This window comes from Pseudorca crassidens, chromosome 9 (assembly GCF_039906515.1).
Source record: "Pseudorca crassidens isolate mPseCra1 chromosome 9, mPseCra1.hap1, whole genome shotgun sequence".
In the NCBI taxonomy this organism is placed as follows: domain Eukaryota; kingdom Metazoa; phylum Chordata; class Mammalia; order Artiodactyla; family Delphinidae; genus Pseudorca; species Pseudorca crassidens.
In genome coordinates this window covers 38,763,185-38,787,252 of record NC_090304.1, presented here as the reverse complement: position 1 = coordinate 38,787,252, position 24,068 = coordinate 38,763,185, and the positions used below count along the sequence as shown (strand labels likewise).

Here is a 24,068-nt window from a genome sequence, read left to right as displayed (position 1 = left end):
CTGTCCAGCCCAGGGGCCCATCTATTTCCTACTTCAATAGTGCTATAATTTATTTATTTAATTATTTCATTAAAAAAAAATTTTATTGGAGTATAGTTGACTTACAGTGTTGTGTTAGTTTCAGGTGTACAGCAAAGTGAATCAGTTATATACATATACATATATCCACTCTTTTTTAGATTCTTTTCCCATATAGGCCATTACAGAGTACCGAGTGGAGTTCCTTGTGCTATACAGTAGGTCCTTATTAGTTATCTATTTTATATATAGTGGTGTGTATATGTCAATCCCAATCTCCCAATTTATCCCTCCCCCCATTTACCCCCGATAACCATAGTTTGTTTTCTATATCGGTAAATATTTCTGTTTTGTAGATAAGTTCATTTGTACCCTTTTCTTAGATCCCACATATAAGTGATAATCATATATTTGCCTTTCTCTCTCTGACTTACTTCGCTTAGTATGACAATCTCTAGGTGCATCCATGTTGCTGCATATGGCATTATTTTGTTCTTTTTATGGCTGAGTAGTTAGTTATGCATTAGTAACCTTGCTTAAAAAAATTCAAGAACTGAGCCAGAACAAGCAGCAGCAGCAAGTGGTGAAGACACCAAATTGAAAAATTTGGATTTATGGTTACCAGCACTACCAAACTGTTTACTGAGATAAAAGCAAAGCAAAACAAAACCAATAAAACCTTTTATTTAATTTCAGAAATTCAGGGATTTTTCCAAATATTGCCTATAGAGTTATGTAGAAAAAAATTTACATTTCACGTTTACAGATATCTACAGTTTTCACAAATTAAGTTTATATTTTAATTGATATTAGTCATGTTCTTAATGATAATGCCATGTACCATCTTGGTTGTCAGTCAGCCCTTGACAGTGTATTTTTACTTATAGGCTCACCCTTCCAGTTGCCTTCCAAGCTCTGCCTGCCTGTTAACAAGTTGTTTTGTTTTGTTTTTTAACAATTTTTTAACTAGTTTTGATTATAATTTGTTTACAATCTATTGTAAGCAATAGATATGACTTTTGCTGTGCAAATTTTCTTACCTGTTTTTTTTTGGCCACGCCACACAGCTTGTGGGATCTTAGTTCCCCCACCAGGGATCAAATCCAGGCCCATGGCAGTGAAAGCACCGAGTCCTAACCACTGGACTGCCAGGGAATTCCTGCTCCTTTTTTTTTTTCTCCTTTTGTTTTATCCTTAGTAATAAGTATGTTACTTATGAATGAACATGAATTTGGCAATCTCTGATTAGAAGAGAAGTAGCATATTTTATTGTTTTATCATCACTTTTGCCTGGATGATCTGAGTTTTAGTTAAGTTCCTCTCTAAGTACTCTCCCATTTTTCTACTGTTGTATTGACTTTTCCACTATTGTATTTCTAATGCACCTCCTTAATCATTGGAGAGTTTCGAGGGATGTAGAATGTTGTAGCACCATTGTTAGAGGTCTTAAGGTATCATAGCCACCAGCTTCATGGGGCTTATTATCCAGACTTTCAAATGAATTCTCCTCTTCCCTCACAATCCCAAATAATAATCTTTTCTCTAAGGAAGTCTGTTACTAATTAAGATTTAGAGGTGATTTTATTAAAACAGGATTAATTTCCAAAAGGTTTATATAAAAGATAAAATAGAGGCTAAATCTTTTATTTTAAGGACAACAGTTTGAAGCCAGTTAATGCTCAGAGTGACTGTTTCATTCATTTGGAATGTTTCTGGTGACTTCCAGGTAGTTCGGTCTGCCCCTCTCTATCTAGTTTAAGGACCTAAGAATGGAAGGGCCCTGGAGGCTGAAGTACTGTAGCCAAGGGGGAGGAAGGAGCCCCCATCCTGCTGAAGGTGTTTCTTTCTCTGAAGCAGTTAGTGCAGGATCTATTAGCAAATGAAAGTTCTAAGCCCTTGCAACTTTCAAAGTATCCGTCTGTGTACCAATTTATGTAGCCTCTAATTGAAAGATCATATTTGTGGAAGGAATATGTGTTTATATGTAAGCTTGTGCTTAAAACAGGTCTGAAGGGAAGACCATTATTTATCCTGTGTTTTTTGAAAAAAATTGTCTTCTGAAATTAAAACATAAAAAACATTTTTTCATTATTGCTTTTCTTTCTCATGAAGGAAACCTGTGTTGCATAATCCATATTTAATCCATATTTATTATGTTTTAAAAACCATTTAATAGTGATGGTTTATATATCCTATTTTGTCAGAATTTTTTAATTAATCAATTAATTAATTTTTGGCTACGTTGGGTCTTCGTTGCTGCGTGTGGGTTTTCTCTAGTTGCGGCGAACTGGGGCTACTCTTCATTGCAGTGCACCGGCTTCTCATTGCAGTGGCTTCTCTTGTTGCGGAGCATGGGCTCCAGGTGCACAGGCTTCAGAAGTTGTGGCACACGGGCTCAGTAGTTGTGGCTCATGGGCTCTAGAGCGCAGGCTCAGTAGCTGTGGCTCATGGGCTTAGTTGCTCTGCGGCATGTGGGATCCTCCTAGACCAGGGCTCGAACCCGCATCCCCTGCATTGGCAGGTGGACTCTTAACCACTGCGCCACCAGGGAAGCCCTAAGGTCAGAATTTTAAATATCTTTTATTTGTTATTACTAATTCTGGGGGATTTTGAAAAGTTTTCAATTTAAATGAGTTAAAAAAGTAAGCGTTTATAAATATGTGGCCAGACATGTTCTGTTGATTTTAAACTTTGGAAAGAAATTTTATTAGTTTTAAGTATCCTCAGTTTAATTCTTTTTGGCTTATTTAGATACTTTGGACTATTTTTAAAACTACAAATAAATAATTGGATTTCAATTTGATAATTAGGAAGACAGAGAGTTTATACGACTTTGTTATTTTATTTATTTATTTTTTTTTTTGCGGTACGCGGGCCTCTCACTGTTGTGGCCTCTCCCGCTGCAGAGCACAGGCTCCGGATGCGCAGGCTCAGCGGCCATGGCTCACGGGCCCAGCCGCTCCACGGCATGTGGGATCTTCCCGGACCGGGGCACGAGCCCGTGTCCCCTGCATCGGCAGGCGGACTCTCAACCACTGCGCCACCAGGGAAGCCCTATTATTTTTAATAAATTTATTTTATTTTTATTTTTACTTTTGGCTGCGTTGGGTCTTTGTTGCTGCACGCGGGCTTTCTCTAGTTGTGGTGAGCGGGGGCTACTCTTCATTGCAGTGCACGTTGCAGTGGCTTCTCTTGTTGCGGAGCACAGGCTCTAGACATGCAGGCTTCCGTAGTTGTGGCATGTGGGCTCAGTAGTTGTGGCTCGCAGGCTCAGTAGTTGTGGCTCATGGGCTCTAGAGCACAGGCTCAGTAGTTGTGGTGCATGGGCTTAGTTGCTCTGCGGCATGTGGGATCTTCCCGGACCAGGGCTCGAACCCATGTCCCCTGCATTGGCAGACAGATTCTTAACCACTGGGCCACCAGGGAAGCTCAACTTTGTTATATTTGAATTTGTCTTTTGACTATATGTTGTAAGAATTCTTCCAGTGCAGTATTTATTGGAAAATATTATTCTAGTCATCATTTGTATAGGTTTATATTTAATTATATTAAATGTAAAATCAGAAAAATATGTAATATTTGTTGTGATTTTCTGGGGAAAAAGACAAATTTGACAATGTTGAAAGAATGAATTGTTTGAAAAACACTCATGTTGCACATTTTGGCTAGAATATTAAAATTTGTAATTTGTACATATCCTACATTGTTATTTTAATAGTATCACTAGCATATTTATTTTCTACACTAGATATTGAGCAAAAACATTTCTTTTGTGCGTGTGTTTCCGGCTATCATGATAAATGCTTATATGCGTGTGTGTAAATGTAACATGGCCGAGCCTTTTTCTTTCACCTCAGTTTAAGAAAATGCCAAACAGCACAATAGCCATAACTAAATTATCTATGGTGTGTTTACTTTGGAGGTGAAATAAGTTCGCTAACAAAAATACTTGAGAATAAACATAATGAGGCAACTTTTATACAGGGAAATCTATTTCCACTATTCAAAGTGCTTCATATATTCATAGAAACATTAGAAAATGTAACTCTGCCTAAATAATGCCATACTCTTATAATATAATTTAAGATGTTAAATGCAAATGAAGTGATTTATCATTTCTAAACACAAACAAACAAACAAGAAACACTAACATTGCAGAGTCATAGAGCCTCAGGGTCTTAGAGATCATTTACCTGGAAGGGACCTCTTCTCCAGCATTTCCTAGTAGACTTTTATCCAGCCCTGCTTCCAGTGATAGGACTGAAGTGGAAATCACAGTAGTTACCAGGCTTGTCTCCAATATTGGAATCACCTAAGAGCTTCAAAAAATACTGATTCCTGTGTCCCACCTCCAGAGATTGTGATTTCATTCTTCTGGAGTGCAGTCTGGGCTATGAAATTTTTAAAAGATCTTCGGGTGATTCTAATGTGCAGACAAGTTTGGGAACTGCTGGTAGATCATGTGGAAAACCAATCAACATTAGAGAATCTACGCTGGGGAGGAAACCTGACTGATGTTATGAAGGCTCTGTAAGCATTTAAATGTCACTTCAGTTACATGCACGCACACACACCAGTGTTTGTAATGTGTAGGAAACATTTCCACTTAAATTCAAGAACCTTTTAATAGCAAGATATCACAGTGACAAAGAATCCATGATAATGGGATAGTGGAAAGTACTGGGGGCTGGGTGTTAGGACCCTGGCTCTGTCATTCTCCAACTATATGATTTTTTTTTCCTCCTAATGTCTGGAGAAAAAACTCTAAAAGTTCTAGACTGTGAGCTTTTACTAACTTTACTAACTTAAATTTCCTAACTTTTCCATTTGAAAGCATTTCAGATTTGCAAAAAGCATGCAAAAATAGTACAAAGAATTCCCATAAGCCCTTCATCTAGCTTCCCCAAGTGATAACATCTTACAAAGTTATTAAAATCAGGAAATCAACATTAATACAATTTTACTAACTAATCTGCAAATTTTGCCAATTATCCCACTAATACACTTTTTCTAGGCTAAGAACAAATCCAGGATCTCACATTGCATTTAGTTGTGTGTACATGTGTGTGTTTGTTAACTCTGACAAAAAATTATCAAGCCTATCCAAAAAGGTTGCAACAATTGTACAGGTAATTCTAGTATGCCCTTCCCCTAGATATATCAGTTCTTAGCAGCTTGCCACATTTGCCTTCAAGCTTTCTCTCTGTATAATTCAGTTTTTTTACTGAAGCATTTCAGTAAAAAAGTTTTTTTTTTTACTGAAGTTTCAGACATTGTGATCCCTTACTGTAAATATGTGAGTGAGCATCTCCTAAGAACAAGGACATTCTTTTATAATAACCGTCTTATAAAAATTATCCTCTTATCAAATTCAGGAAATTTAACATTGTTACTATGGGCAAAGGATGTGGTCTGCCATTTCAATAAAGAAAGGATGTTGCTACCCTCAAGCCATCAGTCACCATAGCTGCCCACAAGAGTGCACCCTGAGGAGATCTCAGGATGGAGATAAACAGGATACTAGTCCTTAGAGAGTTGAAGTGCATATCAAAGGCATGATTTCAGTGAGCCCAGATTCTTGCATCTTCCCTTACATAGAAAAGTGCTAAATTCATTAACCTGAGATGTCTGGTTTTCTTTAATTAACAGTAATCTTTTAATGTTCTGACGACCTGTTTTTGTTGTTTTTGTTTTTTTCACAAAAACTCCTATACAGTATATCCTGGTTCCTCCCTTACCTCTTTGGAACAGCCCCTTGGAGCTATCTGAGAGGCTGTCTCCCGGTCTTCAGTCCTCAGTAAGTCCCCTGAATAAAACACAATTCTCGGGCTTCCCTGGTGGTGCAGTGGTTGAGAGTCCGCCTGCCGATGCAGGGGACAGGGGTTCGTGCCCCGGTCCGGGAGGATCCCACGTGCCGCGGAGCGGCTGGGCCCGTGGGCCATGGCAGCTGGGCCTGCGCGTCCGGAGCCTGTGCTCCGCGACGGGAGAGGCCACAGCAGTGAGAGGCCCGCGTACCGCAAAAAAAAAAAAAAAAAAACCACATAATTCTCAACTCTTAGGTTATATGTTTTTTTTCAGTTGACATTCTAATACTATTGCTCTATTATAACATCTGGTCCATATTCAGATTTCACCAGTTGTCTGAATACTGTCCTTCATAGTAATTTCTTTTTTTTGTCATCTAGGATTTAATCCAGAATCAAGCTTTGCATTTACTTGTCGTGTCTCTTTTATTTCCCTTAAGCTGAAATAGCTCTTCAGCCTTTCTTTGTCTTTCATGACATTGATATTTTTGAAAAGTACAGGCCAGTTATTGAATGGCCCTCAACTTGCATTTGTCTAGATCAGTGTTTCTCAAAGTATGTTCTGTGACTGGTGCTGGTCTATACACCAGTGTCACCCAACAATGAGGGGTCAACATAGAAACTGAAATTAGTTATGCCTTTGAAAATAATTTTATGTCTGTTTTATAATAAAAATGGGAGCTTATATTTTTATGTCTTGATTTCCTTTTTCTAAGAATTCATTTTTGTTGTATTTTATAAAATATCAGTCCCCAAAGGGTTGGATATTTTCTTTAAAAAGGTCCTTTGTCACAGCTACTTTGAGCAGCACTGGTCTAGATGAGCTTTGTGAAGCTAAGGACTGTGCTTTATTCACCTGAATCCATTATATTCAGACCGTACCTGGCAGCGTTCAGTGAATGGTTGCCTGTGGGATGACTTAAAATGGCCATTCCTGGGCTTCCCTGGTGGTGCAGTGGTTGAGAGTCCGCCTGCCGATGCAGGGGACACGGGTTCGTGCCCCGGTCCGGGAAGATTCCACATGCTGCGGAGCGGCTGGGCCCGTGAGCCATGGCCGCTGAGCCTGCGCGTTCGGAGCCTGTGCTCCGCAGCGGGAGAGGCCACAGCAGTGAGAGGCCCGCGTACGGCAAAAAAAAAAAAAAAAAAAAAAAAAAAAAAAAAGCCATTCCTTTATTAGAGACACTTATGCTGAGTTCAAATCTGTCTCTCCATAAATTCTACATAGGAACCTTCCTTCTGCCTTCAAAAACATGCAACATGTCTATGCATATAGTTATGTGTTAGCTTTTCAGAGATTTAAAAACTGATAATAAGTCTTAAAGCCCAGTCTACTCCAAGCAAAAGTAGCTCCATTTCTTTTTTTTTTTTTTTTTTTTTTGAAGCTCCATTTCTTTTACCATTTGTAGTGATTAGGATTAAGTTTTGCTGAAAATAAGAACACCTCAAATAAGAATGGCTTATTGACTTTGTTTCTTATGTTCTGCAAGCTCAGAGGTGTCATTCTAGGGCTGGTAGGGAAGTTTCCCAAATCATCAGGGACCCAGCACCCCTCTATTTTGCTGTCCCATTGTCTCCAATGTGTGACTTTTACACTATGGTCCAAGATGTTTGCTGATGCTCTAGCTATTACATCTGCATTCCTGCCAGCAGATGGAGGAAAGGGTAAAGAGCATATCCCTCCCTTTAAAGACATTTCCCAGAAAGCACACAAAACACTTCCATTTATATTAATTGGGTCAGAACTTGGTCATATGGCCACAGTGAGCTTGTTCTGCAGATAAGGGAGAATGTAAATATTTGTTTAGTTACTGACAGTACCACTAACTCAAAATTCACTGTGCCAATAAGACTACTCTTTATTGGGATTTGATCCACAGCCCACAGGATACTGTAATTCTTACAACAGTCCTGCAGGGAAGATTTTACGACCTGAATTTTAGAGAAGTGGAAATCGAGGCTGTCGGGGGTAGAGGGGGTGAGGTAACTTGCCTTTTGTCCTGCAAAGAGCAGCTGGTGTAGCTGGCATTTGAGTCCAGTTCTGCCTGTGAGTTTCTGTAGGTTACACTCTTTTTAAAGATGTGAGAAAAATAATTAAATAGGATCAATGAGACTACTGGAATGCAAGATGCTGGAGAAAGAGATATGTGCGTTTATAACAACAGCAAATGCCACTTGTGTTCTGAACTTGGCAGTTTAATTGATTTTAAAGGTGGTCTGGAGATCGTAAAACTTGATCACTGAGCATTTTGTTTTGCTTAAGAGGTCACAAGCCACGTTTTGGTTAGTAAGGGGAAATGGGCTGTTTTCAGACATTTGACTGAAGCATCCTGGAAATATAAATTTAGCTTTAGGTTTCAGTAATATAAGATTTTTTTTTAAAGAAATGTAAGTTGGAGCTGGTAGCAGATGTTCCTATTCTATAAGTTTGCTTTACAACAATATGAAAACACGTGACATTCTTTACAGGTTGAAGGGTTTATTTTTTGTACGTCGGCTGAAAAAATACGTGCATCCTAAAAGTTATGGTTTTTTTTTAACATCTTTATTGGAGTATAATTGCTTTACAATGGTGTGTTAGTTTCTTCTGTATCACAAAGTGAATCAGATATACATATATCCCCATATCTCCTCCCTCTTGTGTCTCCCTCCCACCCTCCCTATCCCACCCCTCTAGGTGGTCACAGAGCACCCAGCTGATCTCCCTGTGCTATGCGGCTGCTTCCTACTAGCTATCTATTTTACATTTGGTAGTATATGTGAGTCAATGCCACTCTCTGAGTTATGTTTTATTCGGCGGGAATTTTTAGGACTTCAAGCCCAGGAGGCAGCATCTCAAGTAACCCTGAGAAAACTGGTCCAAGGAGGCGAGGGGGCGGGTTTTGCAACAAAGGGCAGGTAGTCGGAAACATCAAAAGATTATTGTAATTAAAGAAAACCAGATACCCCAAGTTAAGGAATTAAGCCCATTTCTACGTATGGGAAGATGCAAGAGTCTGGGCTCACTGAAATCATTCCTTTGATATGTACCTCAACTATCTGGGGCCAGTGTCCTGTGTTTTTGTAGGGAGTGGCTGCGGTCTGATGGCTGCTAGATGGCAGGTATTCTTTCCTTCCTGAGTTGCCTCAAGGCTCACCAGCTTACCTTCTGGTGGTGGCTACAATCCCCGGTGACTGTGACAGCCTCTGTTTACTGATATGTTAGCAAATAATCCATTTCTCAGTATCAAAGAAGGACTTTTCAGAACCGTAAAAAAAAAAAAAAAGTAATGTTAGTTTATCATGCTGATGGTAAGAACAATTGCCCCCAATGCGCTCCTGCATAGTGGATCTTCCTTAGAGCAGCGCCCAGGCGATCGGATCCTGGCCTCAGCTTATAAAGCGAACGTAGAGGCTGACGCGAACCCTGTGCCCATGCCGGCCGGCGCGCTCGGAGGCAGGAACTTCCTGCCCACTGCTAGCCGCTCCCACTCCCGGCGCGCGCGCGCAGCCGGTGGAAGTGTGACTGAGAAAGGCGCTGTCAGTAACTTTCCGTCTCTGTGAACGGAGCAACCAAAACGACTTCTCGCAGAGTTGCAGAAGGTGCAAATGCGCCATTAACTAATTCCGCGTAAAGTTCCACTCACCGCGCAAGAGATGTCCCGTCACCCACTCCTTAGGACCTGCCCACTCCTAAGAGGAAGAAAGCAACTAAGAGGAAGTTTGAGGATGCGAGTTCCGGGAGGCTGTGGCCACGGCGCAGCGGGCGGGCGGCCCAACGGGGTGGGGCTCCGTGCTGTGTTCCCGGTTCTGGTGCTGATCCTGGGGCTCACGCTGCTCACCGCAGGTAGGCAGGAGGGAGAGAAGGAAGGAGGCAGGGAGGGAGGAGGGGTGGCTTTCACTACGCAGTGAGGTCCGAGTCCGGCTGGGGCTAAATATCTTAAAAAGCCCCAATCAACCCTGAACTCTGTATTGTGAAATGCGGGTTCATTTACTGATTCAACAGTTGTATACTGACGCCTACTATGTGCAGAGTCGGCACCTGTAGGAGTCTGTGAGCACACGCTCTGATGTTCTGTAAACCTCTGCCTCTCTTGCATCATGCCAGTTGCTGGAACGGAGAGGCGTGAAATAAGAAATTTACTCTGGGACTTCCCTGGTGGTCCAGTGGTCGAGACTCCTCGCTTCCACTGCAGGGGGCACGGGTTCGATCCCTGATTGGGGAACTAAGATCCCGCATGCATGCTGCCAAAACAACAACAACAAGTTTATTTCCCACAGTTCTGGAAGCTGGGAAGTCCATGATCAAGGTGCTGACTGATTTGGTTCCTGATGAGGGACCCCTTCCCGGCTTGTAGGTGAACGCTTTTTACTATATCCTCAGGTTTGGAGAGATGTCTCATATTTCTCATGTCTCTTATTTTTTATTTTTATTTATTTATTTTTTGGCTGCGTGGCATGTGGGATCTTAATTCCCCGATCAGGGACCAAACCCATGTCCCCTGCAGTGGAAGCACAGAGTCTAAACCACTTGACCACCAGGAAACTCCCTCTCATGTCTCTTATAAGAGCACTAATCTGATTCATGAGGGCTCACCCTCATGACCTAATTATCTCCCAAAGGCCCCTCCTCCAAATACCATCACACTGGGGATTAGGCCACAACATATGAATTTGGTGGGGACACAAACAGTCCATAACACATCCGCCAAACACATTTGTGGATTAGAAGCAACATTGCTAAGATGGCAATACTTGCCAAATTGATCTACAGATTCAGTTCAATTCCTATTAGAAACTTAGCTGACTTCTTTGTAGAAATTGATAAACTGTTTCTCAAATTCCTCTGAAATTGCAAGGCACCCAGCATAGCCAAAACAATCTTGGGAAAAAAAAAAAAAAGAACAAAGTTGAAGGAGTTTATGTGGATTAATGAGGGGCCATAAACTAAGGGCCTTTGTATCTGAAGACCCCTCCCCCCGCCCCCACAAAAAGGGAAGTTGTTTCCAATTATATGGCAGTGTTTTAGAGCCCCAGGCCTATGTTTCTTCCAAGGGTCTTCTATAACACAGTTCTCATATTGCCCCAGGTTTTCTGGAAGTGGAGATGGCAGGAAGGACTCAGATGGTTTTCCTGAATGAAAATGCGACTATCTTTTGCAAGATCCCTGGTTTCCCACACCTGGACATCAACAGTATGGGTATCACCTGGTTTCGGAAGGCTCAGTTGTCTGAAATAGAGATCAAACTGTTTGAATTTTTTGGAGACCACAAAGTGGCATTCCGACCTGGAGCCAACGTGTCTCCATGGAGGCTGAAGAGGGGGGATGCCTCACTGCAGCTGCCTGGGGTCCAACTGTGGGAAGCAGGAGAGTACCGATGTGAGTTGGTGGTCACTCCTCAGAAGGCACAGGGGAGAGTCTGGCTGGAGGTTGTAGGTGAGTGCCTGAGGGCAGTGCCCTGTGATTCCCATGGTGATGGGGCTTGGGGTGGAGATGTAGATGGGCCAAGTGGAGCAGAGCATGGGCCTAGGAGTCACATAGACATGGGTTTGAGTCCTGGGCTTCCATGGACTTCTAGACAACTTTGGACAAGTTATTAATCATGCTGAATCTCAATGCCCTTCCCTCTAAACAAATGTAATAATACTTTTCTAAGAGGATTGACTGTAGGGAAGAGGCTATGAAAAATGCAAGGAGGATGCTTAGAATAGTGTTTGGCCCATTTTAAGTTCGCAGTAAAAGATAGTCAAAGTAATTATATAATTTCCTTGGTGTGTGGACAGTTAGTCTTCACTGAAGAGGTACCTCTGAAAGGTAGCTGGGGAAGGAGAGAGATTGCACTCTGGTTCCATGGATCTGAATCCTATTCTATCTAACTTTGTTGCTTCCAAACTGAGTGATTGGGTCAGCCATTTAACATCTTTACACGTGAATTTTCCCATGTGCAAATGAATTTTCCATGTGCAAAATGAGGCAATAAGTCATACCTGCCTCATAGTGTCCTGAGGATTACACAACATCACGTAGGAAAATGCTCAGCCAGTGCTGTTGTGAGGTAGGTGCTCAGTCAAGATTTATAACAACACTTTTCCCTAAACACGTTTTTGAGCTCCACTTTCTTCTATTATAAATAGGTCAGATACTCTGTGGATGAGCTTGGGGCTGCCATAACAAAACACCACCGACTGGGTGGCTTAAACAACAGAAATTTATTTTCTCACAATTCTGGAGTCTAGATGAGATCAAGGTGGCAGCAGGGTTGGTTTCTTCAGAGGCCTCTCTCCTTGGCTTGTAGGTGCTTGTCTTCTGCCTGTGTCTTCACCCCCTCTTCCCTCTGTATTTGTGTATCCTAATCTCCTCTTCTTATACAGACATCAGTCATATTAGATTAGGATTCAACCTAATGATCTCATTTAACTTACCAACCTCAATGAAAACCCTACCTTCAAATATAGTCACAGTCTGAGGGACTAGGACTGGGGATTAGGACTTCAACATATGAATTTGGGGGGGGCATACAATTCAGCCTGTAACTGAAGGGCAGTGTCTGTGAGCCCTCCATAATTGTACTTAAGACTTTGAATGTTTTGTACATATTAATTTTGGTAATGGGGATGTATATTAGAATTCATTTCCTCTGCAACTGACAGAAAGCCTAAAATAAAAGGGTTTTTTTTCCCAAAAATTAGATACACTTTATTTTTTAGAAGAGTTTTAGATTTACAGAGAAATTGGAAAGTTAGTACCGAGTTCCCATATTACTCTTGCCTCCACACCCCACTTGCCCCATTAGTATCGTCTTGTAATTATGGTATATTTGTTATAATTGATGAATTGATTATTCATTAATAATGTTCTTTTTGGGTTAGTATTAGTTCTCTTTGGGTTCTCTTTGGGTTAGTTCTCTTTGGGTTAGTATTAGTATGGTATATCTTTCTCAATCCTTTTACTTTTACTCTATTTGGGTCCTCATATTTAAAGTGGGTTTCTTGTAGAAAGCACATGTTTGAGTCTTTTTTTTATCCACTATGACAGTCTCTGTCTTTTAGTTGATGTAGTTAGACCATTCATTTAAAGTGATTGCGTATATAGTTGGACTGATATGTATTGTGTTTGTATCTGTTTTCTATTTGGTGCCCTTTGTTTTTTAAATTTTTTTAATTTAACTTTCCGCCTCTTTTTATGCCTTCTCTGTTTTGTTTTTTTTTTGTTCTTTTGCAGTACGCGGGCCTCTTACTGTTGTGGCCTCTCCCGTTGCAGAGCACAGGCTCTGGACGCGCAGGCTCAGCGGCCATGGCTCACAGGCCTAGCTGCTCCGCGGCATGTGGGATCTTCCTGGACCGGGGCACGAACCCGTGTCGCTTGCATCAGCAGGCAGACTCTCAACCACTGCACCACCAGGGAAGCCCCCCTTCTCTGGTTTTAATTGAATATTTTATATGATACCATTTTCTCTCTTTTCTCTGTATATCAATTATACTTATTTAAAATTTATTTTAATCGTTGTCCTAGAGTTTGCAGTGTACATTTACAACTAATTTAAGTCTGCTTTCAAATAACACTGTATTGCTCCATGGGTAGTACAGGTCCTTAATAACAGAGTATTTCCAGTTCTTCTCTCCCATCTCTTATAACATTACTGTCATTCATTTAACTTTTTCATATGCTATAACCACCCAGTACATTGTTGCTATTATTATTTTGAATGAACACAATGATCTGTTAGATCAGTTAAGCATAAGAAAAATAAATGTTTTATTTTGCCTTCATTTATTCCTTCTCTGACACTCTTCCTTTCTTTTTGTAGATTCTAGTTTCTGACCTATATCATTCTCCATCTCTCTGAAGAACTTCTTTTAACATGTAGCAAAGCAGGTCTTCTGGTGACAGATTTCCTCAGTTTTTGTCTGAGAAAGTATACTTCATTTTTGAAGGGTAATTCTTCTGGATATAGGAGTCTAGATTGGTGGGGTTTTCTTTCTTCGAATACTTTAAATATTTCACTCCACTCTCTTCTTTCTTGCATTTAAGAAGTCCCATGTCATCCTTATCATTGTTCCTCTATAGGTAAGTTATTTTTTTCCTCTGGCTTCTTTCAAGATTTTCTCTTTGTTTTTTTGCATTTTGAATATGGTATACCTAGGTATAAATTTTTTTTTTTTTCTTTTTTTGGTATTTTTCTGCTCGGTGTTGTCTGAGCTTCCTGGATCTGTGCTTTGGTGTCTGTCATTAATTTTGGAAAATTCTCAGCCATTATTTTTCAAAATGTTTCTTCTGCTCCTTTCTCTTTTCTTCTTCTGGTATTCCTATTACATATGTTACCTTTTGCTGTCATCTCACAGTTCTTGGATATTCTGTTCCCTTCTGGTTTTTTTCCCCATTCTTTTTTCTCTTTGCATTTCAGTTTGGGAAGTTTCTATTGACATTTTTAAGCTAGCTAATTCTTTCCTTGGCACTGTGAAGTTTACTGATGAGCCCATCAGAGGCATTCTTCATTTCTTTTATAATGTTTTTGATTTCTAGCATTTCCTTTTGATTCTTTCTTAAAGTTTCCATCTGTCTATTTACATTATCCATTTGTTCTTGCATATTGTCTGCTTTTTCCATTAGTGCTCTTAACATTTTAATCATTATTTAGAATTCTCTATCTGATAATTCTAAAATCTGTGTCATACGAGAGTCTTGTTCTGAGGCTTGCTTTGTCTTTTCATACTTTTCAGCATGCCTTGTAATTTTTTGTTGAAAACCAGATATTATGTATCAGGTAGTAAGAACTGAGGTGAATAGGCTTTTGGTGTGAGAGTCTATGTTGCTTTGGCTAGGCGTTAGGCTGTGTTTAGTGTTAATGCTGTACCTGTAGGTGCCAGAGTTTTCCCCCTTCCTTGTTTTGTTTGAATTTCCCTATGAACACCTTAAACAGAGCCTGTGTTTAACAGCTCTCTCAGTTGTAATCTGTTACCATTCTGGAACTCTGTTGATGTAGTGGTAAGGTGTTGTGGAGGAGAAGCAGTCTATACTCGTATGGTTAAATCTCATTCTTTTGAGTTGCCTGAGCCCCTAGGCTGTCTCACCTTCAGAAGTGTTTCTAGGTGAGGCGGGAAGGCTAGAGGGGGCTGGAGTTGGCTAATCATCACTATCCCAGGTCAGGCAAGACTCTGGCAAAGTCTTTTCCCTTGAGAGCATCCTTTATTATGGAGAATGCACTGGGTATATTTTTAAATAGTTAACTTTTCCTCTCCCCATTGCTCAAAATAGGAGGGAATTTTTCTTGGATCTTCACAGTGAGAGCGTGGTGGGATTCTGGGAGGTAAAACTCATGAAAGTGTTGTGACCCCCTCTAAGACTGGGCCTTTAGGAGTTTTTTATTCTCAATCTAGTCCACACTTATCCTTTAGCAATTTGTCAGAGTTACTGCTTAAGTGTGTCGACCAGTTTATTACTCCAGTACCTTCTGCTTAAGGTTTTATGATCTCGGCTGTGATTCTCTCAATCTGCCTGTCTTTTTTCAGGGTGGTGGTTTGCCCTGTCACCTCAATTCTCTGAAGGATCTAAGAAAAGCTGTGGATTTACAGTTTGTTCAGCTCAGCTTTTTTTCCTGTTATGAGGATAGAAGTGATGACTTTAGGTCTTTACATGTCAGAGGGAAGCGAGAAGTCAATAGTGCTTTTAAGAAGGTAGTTTATTTTCCTTTCACAAAACTGTAGCTAACCCAGGGCATGTGTGGCAGTTCTGTGATCATCTAGGACCCAGGATCCTTTTATGTCATCACTTTGCCATCCTCAACCTGCATTTCCACCTTGTGCTTGGAAATGTCTTCTCCATCTCCAGCCATGACATGGTATTGCAGCCATTCTGCAAGAAGGAAGAAGTGGAGGGGGAGAGACACTGTTCTTTTCTTTAAGATACCCTTGTTATTTCAGGAGACTTCTTAGAAGTTGCTCTCACTACTTCTGAATACATCCAAACTTCCAGACCCTTAGTTCACATGCCTACACCCAGCTGCAGAGAAAGGTGGGAGAAGTAGCTTTAACTTGGAGGTGTCTTTGAAGAATAGAGATTCGCAGCAAGTAGCAGTCTCTGCCACAACACTGTTCCAAGGCTTTCCTCAGATTCTCAACCGTGTCTATGACACAGAGGGGCTTAAGAAACTCTGCTTTATAAAATTGCTGTGAGTTTCGGGGTCACAGCATATCGGCACCCTGCCAGCACTGGAACCAGCATACCCAGATCATTTAGCCTAGGCAGAATACCATTCAGTTGACTCACCTTTCCTGAAGGCTTGCCATGGGTCTGACATTGGGCTAATAATAAGCAAGTCCCTACCCACCCTCAAGGCATGATTTCTCTCCCCTGGCAGCTCACCCAGTCAGTAGCTTGTTTCTGGAGCGAGCCGTGGTGAAAGATAATGAAGACAGACATATTTTGTGTAAGTCAAGTGGATTCTACCCAGAGTATATTAACATAACATGGAAAAGGTGGACCCAGAAGGATCCTCAGTTCCAGGAGATTTCTGAGGACGTTATCACTGGCCCCACCATGAAGAATGAGGATGGTACATTTAATATCACCAGCGACTTGAGGCTGAAGCCCTCTCTGGAAGACAATGTGACCATCTACCAGTGTGTGGTATGGCATGTATCCTCACTCATGTGCCAGAGTTTCAACTTCACCCCGATTCTGATAGGTAAGCAGCCCCCTAGACATTTCCCCAACTCTTCCTCTTGAGGGGAATATAATATCAACTTTGGTTCCCACACAGTCTAGGGGAATATGGGGGCCAATAGGGAAGGAGAGAAAGCTTGGTCTGGTTTAGCTCAGCCCCAGAGTCAGCAGTCCAGATTAGGTCCTTAAGCTGGGACAGATGGTCTAATAGGTAGAGAGTGGTGATGACCTGGCTTCCAGGGTCATGGTTCTGGTCCTGCTGGTCCAATGCATCTGCCTAGAGGTGAGGGAGGTAAGGAAGGCAGAGGCTAACCAGTGGCCCTGGGAAATGTGGTCAGGGTGTGCCAGGTGGGGCTTGGGATGGCCCTGAAGGGAGAGAGAAATTGTTCCTGGAAGTAAGGACTAGGGATTGTGTGGGTGGGTGGTGTGTGCAGGGATGTGTTTGGGATACGTGTGGGGCATGGGGAATATGAAATTGAAATATGCTTTGTGTGTATGGTATAAGGCATTTGTCTGGGTGATATGTGTATGTCTTAGTCCGTATGGGCTGCTATTGGGTTGGCCAAAAGGTTCATTCGTTTTTTTCCATAAGATGGCTCTACTAGCACTTAGTTGTCTTTAACGTCATTCAAAACAATTTTGTTAGATTGTACGTGACAGCTGTCATATCAGTGTGCATTTAAAAAAAGACATCAAAATTGGTGAAGTTTTGTGTAGCCATTTTAATATTGAAGATGGAAGAAAAAAAGCAACATTTTTGGCATATTATGCTTTATTATTTCAAGAAAAGTAAAAACACAACCGAAATGCAAAAAAGACTTGTGCAGTGTATGGAGAAGGTTGCTGTGACTGATCAAACGTGTCGAAAGTGGTTTGCGAAGTTTCGTGCTGGAGATTTCTTGCTGGACGATGCTCCACGGTCAGGTAGACCAGTTGAAGTTGATAGCGATCAAATCAAGACATTAATTGAGAACAATCAACATTATACCACGCAGGAGATAGCCAACATACTCAAAATATCCAAACCAAGCGTTGAAAATCATTTGCACCAGCTTGGTTATGTTCATCTCTTTGATGTTTGGGTTGCACATAAGTTAAGCAAAAAAAACCTTCTTGACCGTATTTCTGCATGCGATTCTCTATTTAAACATAACAAAAATGTTCTGTTTTTAAAACAAATTGTGACGGGCGATGAAAACTGGATACTGTACAATAACGTGAAACGGAAGAGATCGTAGGCAAGCGAATTGAACCACCACCAGCCACACGAAATGCCAGTCTTCATCCAAAGAAGGTGATGTGTATATGGTGGGATTGGAAGGGAGTCCTCTATTATGAGCTCCTTCCGGAAAACCAAACGATTAATTCCAACATGTACTGCTCCCAATTAGACCAACTGAAAGCAGTACTTGACGAAAAGCATCCAGGATTAGTCAACAGAAAACACATAATCTTCCATCAGGAAGATTACATCCATTACATCCATTACATCCATTACTTCCATTACATCCATAATGTAACACCACGTGTTTCTTTGATGACCTGGCAAAAACTGTTACAGCTTGGCTGGGAAGTTCTGATTCATCTGCCGTATTCACCAGACATTGCACCTTTGGATTTCCATTTATTTAGGTCTTTACAAAATTCTCTTAATGGAAAAAAAATTCAATTCCCTGGAAGACTATAAAAGGCACCTGCAACAGTTCTTTGCTCAAGAAGATTAAAAGTTTTGGGAAGGTGGAGTTATGAAGTTGCCTGAAAAACAGAAGACAGTGGAACAAAAGGGTGAATACGTTGTTCAATAAGTTCTTGGTGAAAATGAAAAATGTGTCTTTTATTTTTACTTAAAAATCGAAGGCACGTTTTGGCCAACCCAATACAACAAATTGCCACAGACTGGGTCACTTATAAAGAACAGAACTTTATTTTTCACAGTTCTGGAGGCTGGAATTCTGAGATTAGTGCGCCACTATGGCTGAGAGCCCTTTTCCAGGTTTCAGACCTCTCATGGTGTCCTCACATGGTGGAAGGGGTGAGGGATCTCTCGAGGGCCTCCTTTATAAGGCACTAATCTGACTCATGAGGGCTCCACCCTCATGACCTAAAGCTCCCCAAAGCCCCACCTCCTAATACCATTGTATTGGGCATTAGGATTTCAACATAAGAATTTTGAGGGGAGATAGACATTCAGTCTACAGCAGTATACAAGTGATACAGGGTAGTGTAGTAGTATGGAAGCTTTGGACGTGTGCATGGTATGTGTATATTGTATGTGGTGTTTGGTATTGCGGTGTTTTTCTGGCAAGTGCTAAGCAGGCTGTTTGATGTGTGAAGGTGTTAAGTGATAGGATGGAGGATGCAAAGACGTGTGGCAGAAGGTTGGTGGTTCTATCTCTGACAGGGAAGATGATACACAGCCACACAGATCCTAGAAGCAGTCGTGTGGTCTTCTTTGGCCCCTGCCAGTAGGTTTCCTCTTAATGTTCTCCTCTTCTTTCTCTCTGCAGAATCTGAGAAGAAAACTGACTCGTGGATTGTTTGGTTGTGTATTGGATTAATCTCTGCTGGACTGATCATATTAATTTTATTTTTATGTTTTTTTCTTTGGAAGAGATAAGAGGCTGCAAAGCAAAGTTTAGACTTATGTTTTGGAGTAGACTCTGGGAATTCAGAATTCATGGCCAATGCATGGTGTTGGGGAGTTCTCAGGGTTGATGCTGGGATATTCTAAGTGTGTTTATGATGTGTAACTTTTTCTGATGTGTTGGGGAGGAACTGTCTCATTTGGTCTCCATGTGGTGGCCTGGGACTCTGAGGAGATGCATTGTAAAGCCCCTCTGCCTCTGACTTTATTATGATAAAGTCTCACTGTAAATCGAACCTGACCTCATTGTTCACACCAGTCCTGTGAATGATGTGGGCTGCACTAGTGTTCTCACATATAGAATCCACAGCTCAGAGAGGGGAATTCCTTCCCCCGGTTGCTCATATTTTGTTAATAGCTCAATGAGATAACTTACCACCCAGACTTTACTGGTTTAACCAAGAACTTCTAACCCTAGTGAGGGTGTTTCCAAACTAAAACATGTTTCCAAACATGTTTATCCCTCTGGCCCACATAGCAAATAAAATAACTCAGGCTGTTGTTAAGACCAGTGTAAATGTGTTGGTTAAATGGTTCTAGGTAATAAAATTGCCTCCAGTTATTTATGAGCCTGCCAAGGCAGAATCTGTGCAATAGCTAATATATCTCATTATAAATGCTTTAGGAAAAGCAGAAAAATCGATTAATCAAGAAAAAAGGCTGTTTGTCTAAAGCTGACCAACTGATTCATAGAGCCTGCTGGAGGGTGAGAGACACCGGAATCAGAGCCTGCTAGAGGATGAGAGACCCTGGAAGCTGGAGCTAGTTGCTCTAGTGGAGGCCAGTCTGGATCAGATGACAGCCACCGGACATGTAAGCAAATCTAGCTGAGATCATCAGCATCAACAGAACCAACTCTCAAATGCATGAGAAATACTTATTTTTTCTTTTTCTTTTTCTTTTTGGTGGATGGGCTGTGTCACAGCATGTGGGATCTTAATATTCCCGGCCAGGGATCGAACCCGTGTCCCCTACAGTGGAAGCATGGAGTCTTAACCACTGGAGCGCCAGGGAAGACGCTTTGTTTTTCTTGCTTTCTTTTTTTGAGAAATACTTATTTTTTCAAAGCCACTGTGTTTTAGGGTGGTTTGTTACATAACAAAAGCTAACTGATACAGCTCCCCAGGAAGTTGAATTTTGACCCAAAAGTGTGGTTGCCGTGGAGATGTGCTGCTGAGAGCCCCTCCAAGACAGAGCCTGCTATGAAGAGTGTACTTAGCCACCATGTTCCAGCTATGGTATCTCAGGGATCTGCTGTAGCTTTTGAGCTTATGCCATGCTCTCCTGGCCAGCCAATGGCCGATCAAGGCAGGAATCTTTGGAGCTCCCTGTTGGGATGGCTGAGATTTTCTTGGAGTTGCACTGTCATCTGACGCTCTTGCTAGCCAATCGTCCTTTCTTCCTCCCTTCACAGGTATAAGACCTACGTCAAAGTTTCAGTCAGAACTGTAGTTATTTACTTCTGTCTGGTTTACGCTGGAGTATCTTCCCTTCCCCAATAATAATGGCATTATAGGGAAAACTGGAGTTGATCAAGTGAAGAGTACACAGAGGCAGGGCTGCGTAATAAATTGTGTAGTGTATCACTGCTTTACTCATTGGCATCAGTGCCTGGAAGGACCTAAGTATGGGGGACAGAGAGAAGTTCACACTCCTGTACCCAAGTTGGCCAGTCTAGGTGGCCTGCCTTTCACATCACTCCAGAGTTGGGCCAGCCCAGAGTGGAAATAGAGTAGGGTGTAGGTAGATGGAGATGTACAATGCCCCAGTCAGGTGGTCCTGGCACAGAGGATGCCAGTAATCTAGATTCTAATGCAACAAACCCACTCTCTGGAACTCAGTTCTGACCTTAATCCCATTGTTCGGCCTTTCCGCAATTCCTTTCAAGTTGGAACAGATCTGTTGTTCTTCAGGCCTGCCCCAGTCTAGGGTCAGCAGCATTCATGTCTTCTTCCCCCAAGTCTTCTGCATGTCTTGGTACAATAGGGTGTCTGACACTGGACCTGGGGAGACCTCAAAGGTGAGCCCAGAGATGTGTGGGGAGCCAGGGCTACTCCCTGCAGCAAGCTCCCTAGGAAAGTTCTCCCTAAAAGAAGATGTTGGAGAGGAACTCAAGAGCAGGACAGAGCTGGGAGGATGCTACCTGAGGAGAATGGGTTCTATAGAAGCTGGGTGAGTCCTCCCCAGCAGAAAGGCTGGAGGTCCACCTTAGTGGGCCACATGTGGGCCATGCAGTGACTGGCTGGATATGCCAAATCCAGAGGCATTAGGCCTGAGCAGGTTTCCAGTATGGGTAGGGGGCTAGTTTTCCCAGACTGGCAATTCAGTTTCACTACTGGAAGAGGGTGGCTTGGCTTCCCTCCTCTCTTGAACTCAGGACTGAGGCCCAGGACACATGTCACAACACCTGGTGTGAGTTGGGGACAGACAGGAGTGGCAGATGTGCCCCATTAGTCTGCATTGCCACCTGACTGGCTGTGGGAAAGGTAGCCTGGAAGGTAGGGACCCCAGTCCATTTGCAAGAAGGCGGAAGATGGAGGGTTCATCATACACATGGGTGGGAGAAAGTGTTGGTGAGGTCCTGTAATAGGGAAGAAACTTTGTATTCTATTACAAGTTAATCACTAAAGGGATGTTGCCTATAAGCTTAAATTATACATAATGGCCCGTCTCTGGGAACCCTGCCTCCCACTAATGAGTATTAAGCTAAAATACCTTTGTTTAGCTCAAGGGAAACATCCTGACCAGGCCCACCTGTGAATGACTGCAGGAAGGAAGAAATTAACACATACCCTCTGGAAGCTGACAGGAACCAGGACATGTTTGACTTTACCCCCTCCCCTTTTAGTATAAAAGAAGCCTGAATTTCTAACTCAGGCAAGATGGTTCTTAGGGGCACGAGCCACCACCTTCTCCGTCTGCTGGCTTTATGAATAAAGTCGCTGTTCTTTGCCCCAACAACTCGTCTCTTGATTTATTGGCCTGGCATGTGGCGAGCAGTACAAGCTTGGACTCAGTTAACAGTCCCTCTGGCTCCCTTGGTGTTTTGGACGTGATCTAGGCTGTCACTTATCATAGCTGAGTCTGTATCAGTCTCAAATCTGGGACCTTCCTGAGTTGCGCTTTCCCTTCCTGTTCTTGGTCTAGAGACATGACGCTTGAGATCAAGGTGGCACCCCTAGAGGAAGGTGGCGCTCAGGAGATTGGGACTGTGCAGCAGGGGAAGGGAGCAGGGCTGTGGTTTGAGACAGACTCGGGTTCAAATCTTGGGCCTGCCACTTACTAGCTGTGAGATGTTAGCAAGTTAACAGCAAGTCTGATCCCGACTCCTCATCTGCAAACCCAGAGAACAGTGCCTCTGTCAGCACTGGACCACAGTGACCTGAGATACATCCTTGGGATCTGGAGAGCCAGCTCTGCACACAGGGTGTGGACGAGCTTGGACTGCTACATCTGCTCTCACGTGACACCCAGTGCTGTCCTCGAGGCGGAATATCAGAAACAAAATTCTCACAAAAGTTCCTGCTGGGCTGAGTGGAGCTCAGGGGAGCTCCCTTGTCTAGTTTAGACAAGTGCCTTAAAAAGGGGGTGCCCCCAAATGGTGGGAGCACTGTCAGTGGACAAGAACATCCGGTGGAGGGTGTCAAGGAAGGTCTGGTCCAGCTGTCCCTCCATGCCTGGAACTTTCCAGCTCCTCCCTGAGCTAAGCCTAAAGGCTAGGGGTCTCAGAGCGGAAAGCCTCGACCAGTGGTTCTGAGTTTTGGGGATCAAGTAGGTCTTGTCTGTGGTCAGCAGGTGGCGCTGAGCCCTCAGTTCTGCCGGTTCACTGTCACCAGCTGTTTAAGGTGCATGAGTGGAGGAAGGTTACTCTGGATGGTCCCCAGAGAAGGTACTGCCCAGGAGCTTCTCATTAGTGAGTCTGGTCTCCTGCTCTGGTCTTAAGGACGGTCAAGCTGAGTCCCAAGAGCCAGGCACTGTCCCCAGAACTCTGGGCCAGCTCTGAGGAGCTTCTCATCCCTTCTTCCTCTAAGCCAGAAACAGGTCAGCTCAGCAAAGAATCAATGTTGGGGGGTCTGTGGGTGCAGAGAGGGGGCATCTTAGAGCTTCGACCAGCAGCTTCCTGGCCATTCAGGCCTGCCTCTGGAGTAGCCTGGGACAAACTCTCACTGATCCAGCCAAAGCCCTCTGCAGGCCTCAAACTGCAGCATTGACCTTGGCTTGTCCTGTACATTATCCACCATTCATTCATTCATTCAGCACTTACTCAGGGCCAGTCACAGTGCTGAGTCAGGCACAGTCCCTGACCTCAAGGAGCCATGGACTTGGGGATGGGGAGACGGACCCATAAACACAGGCAAAAGTAGAATGCCCACAAGCACAGAGGAAGGGAAGGGACCATCGCTTTCTAGAGGAATCAGGGGAGGCTTCAAGGAGGCATCATTTGGCTTGGACCTTAATGGATTTCAACAGGTAGAGATGAGGCTTGGGCATTCCAGGCAAAGGGAATAAACAAGCAAAAGCTCAGATGTAGGAAGATAAATACAAGGAGGGGATGCTGAGGCTGCCAGCGGGACGAGTGGTTGCACAGTGTCCTGGCCAGAGAACAGTAAGCTGTAAGGCTGGAAAGCAGGCAAAGCCTGAAATGACTGGTCACAGGTCTAGCCTTGACCAGAAGGTGATGAGGAACTACTGGAGGCACTTGACGTTGGAGAGAATGATGTCTTTTAATAAGACCACTCTGGTGGCTACATGGCAGATGGTGTGCAGAGGATGAGATGGAGACAAGAAGCCCAGGTAACAGTTGCAGTCACAGCCCCTGTCATCGGGGTCTGAGCTGGGAGGGGACATTGTGTAGAAAGTAAGACCAGGCAGAGAAACGCATCACCAGGGGACATATAATAGCACCTTCTCTCAGCATTTGCTTGCTCAGTTGTCTCACCACGTGGCTGATTGAATAGCAGTC

The 24,068-nt window shown here is 42.8% G+C and overlaps 1 protein-coding gene across 1 annotated transcript; it reads left to right on the top strand.

Annotated features, from left to right (window-relative positions):
• The first annotated feature begins 9,275 nt into the window (after positions 1–9,275).
• NCR3LG1 (natural killer cell cytotoxicity receptor 3 ligand 1) lies at positions 9,276–19,346 on the top strand. Its single transcript, XM_067749747.1, has 4 exons — positions 9,276–9,645; positions 10,888–11,235; positions 16,157–16,483; positions 18,969–19,346. The coding sequence occupies exons 1-4, from the start codon at positions 9,456–9,458 to the stop codon at positions 19,076–19,078; spliced, it is 975 nt and encodes a 324-aa protein (XP_067605848.1). The 5' UTR covers positions 9,276–9,455; the 3' UTR covers positions 19,079–19,346.
• The last annotated feature ends 4,722 nt before the right edge of the window (positions 19,347–24,068 follow it).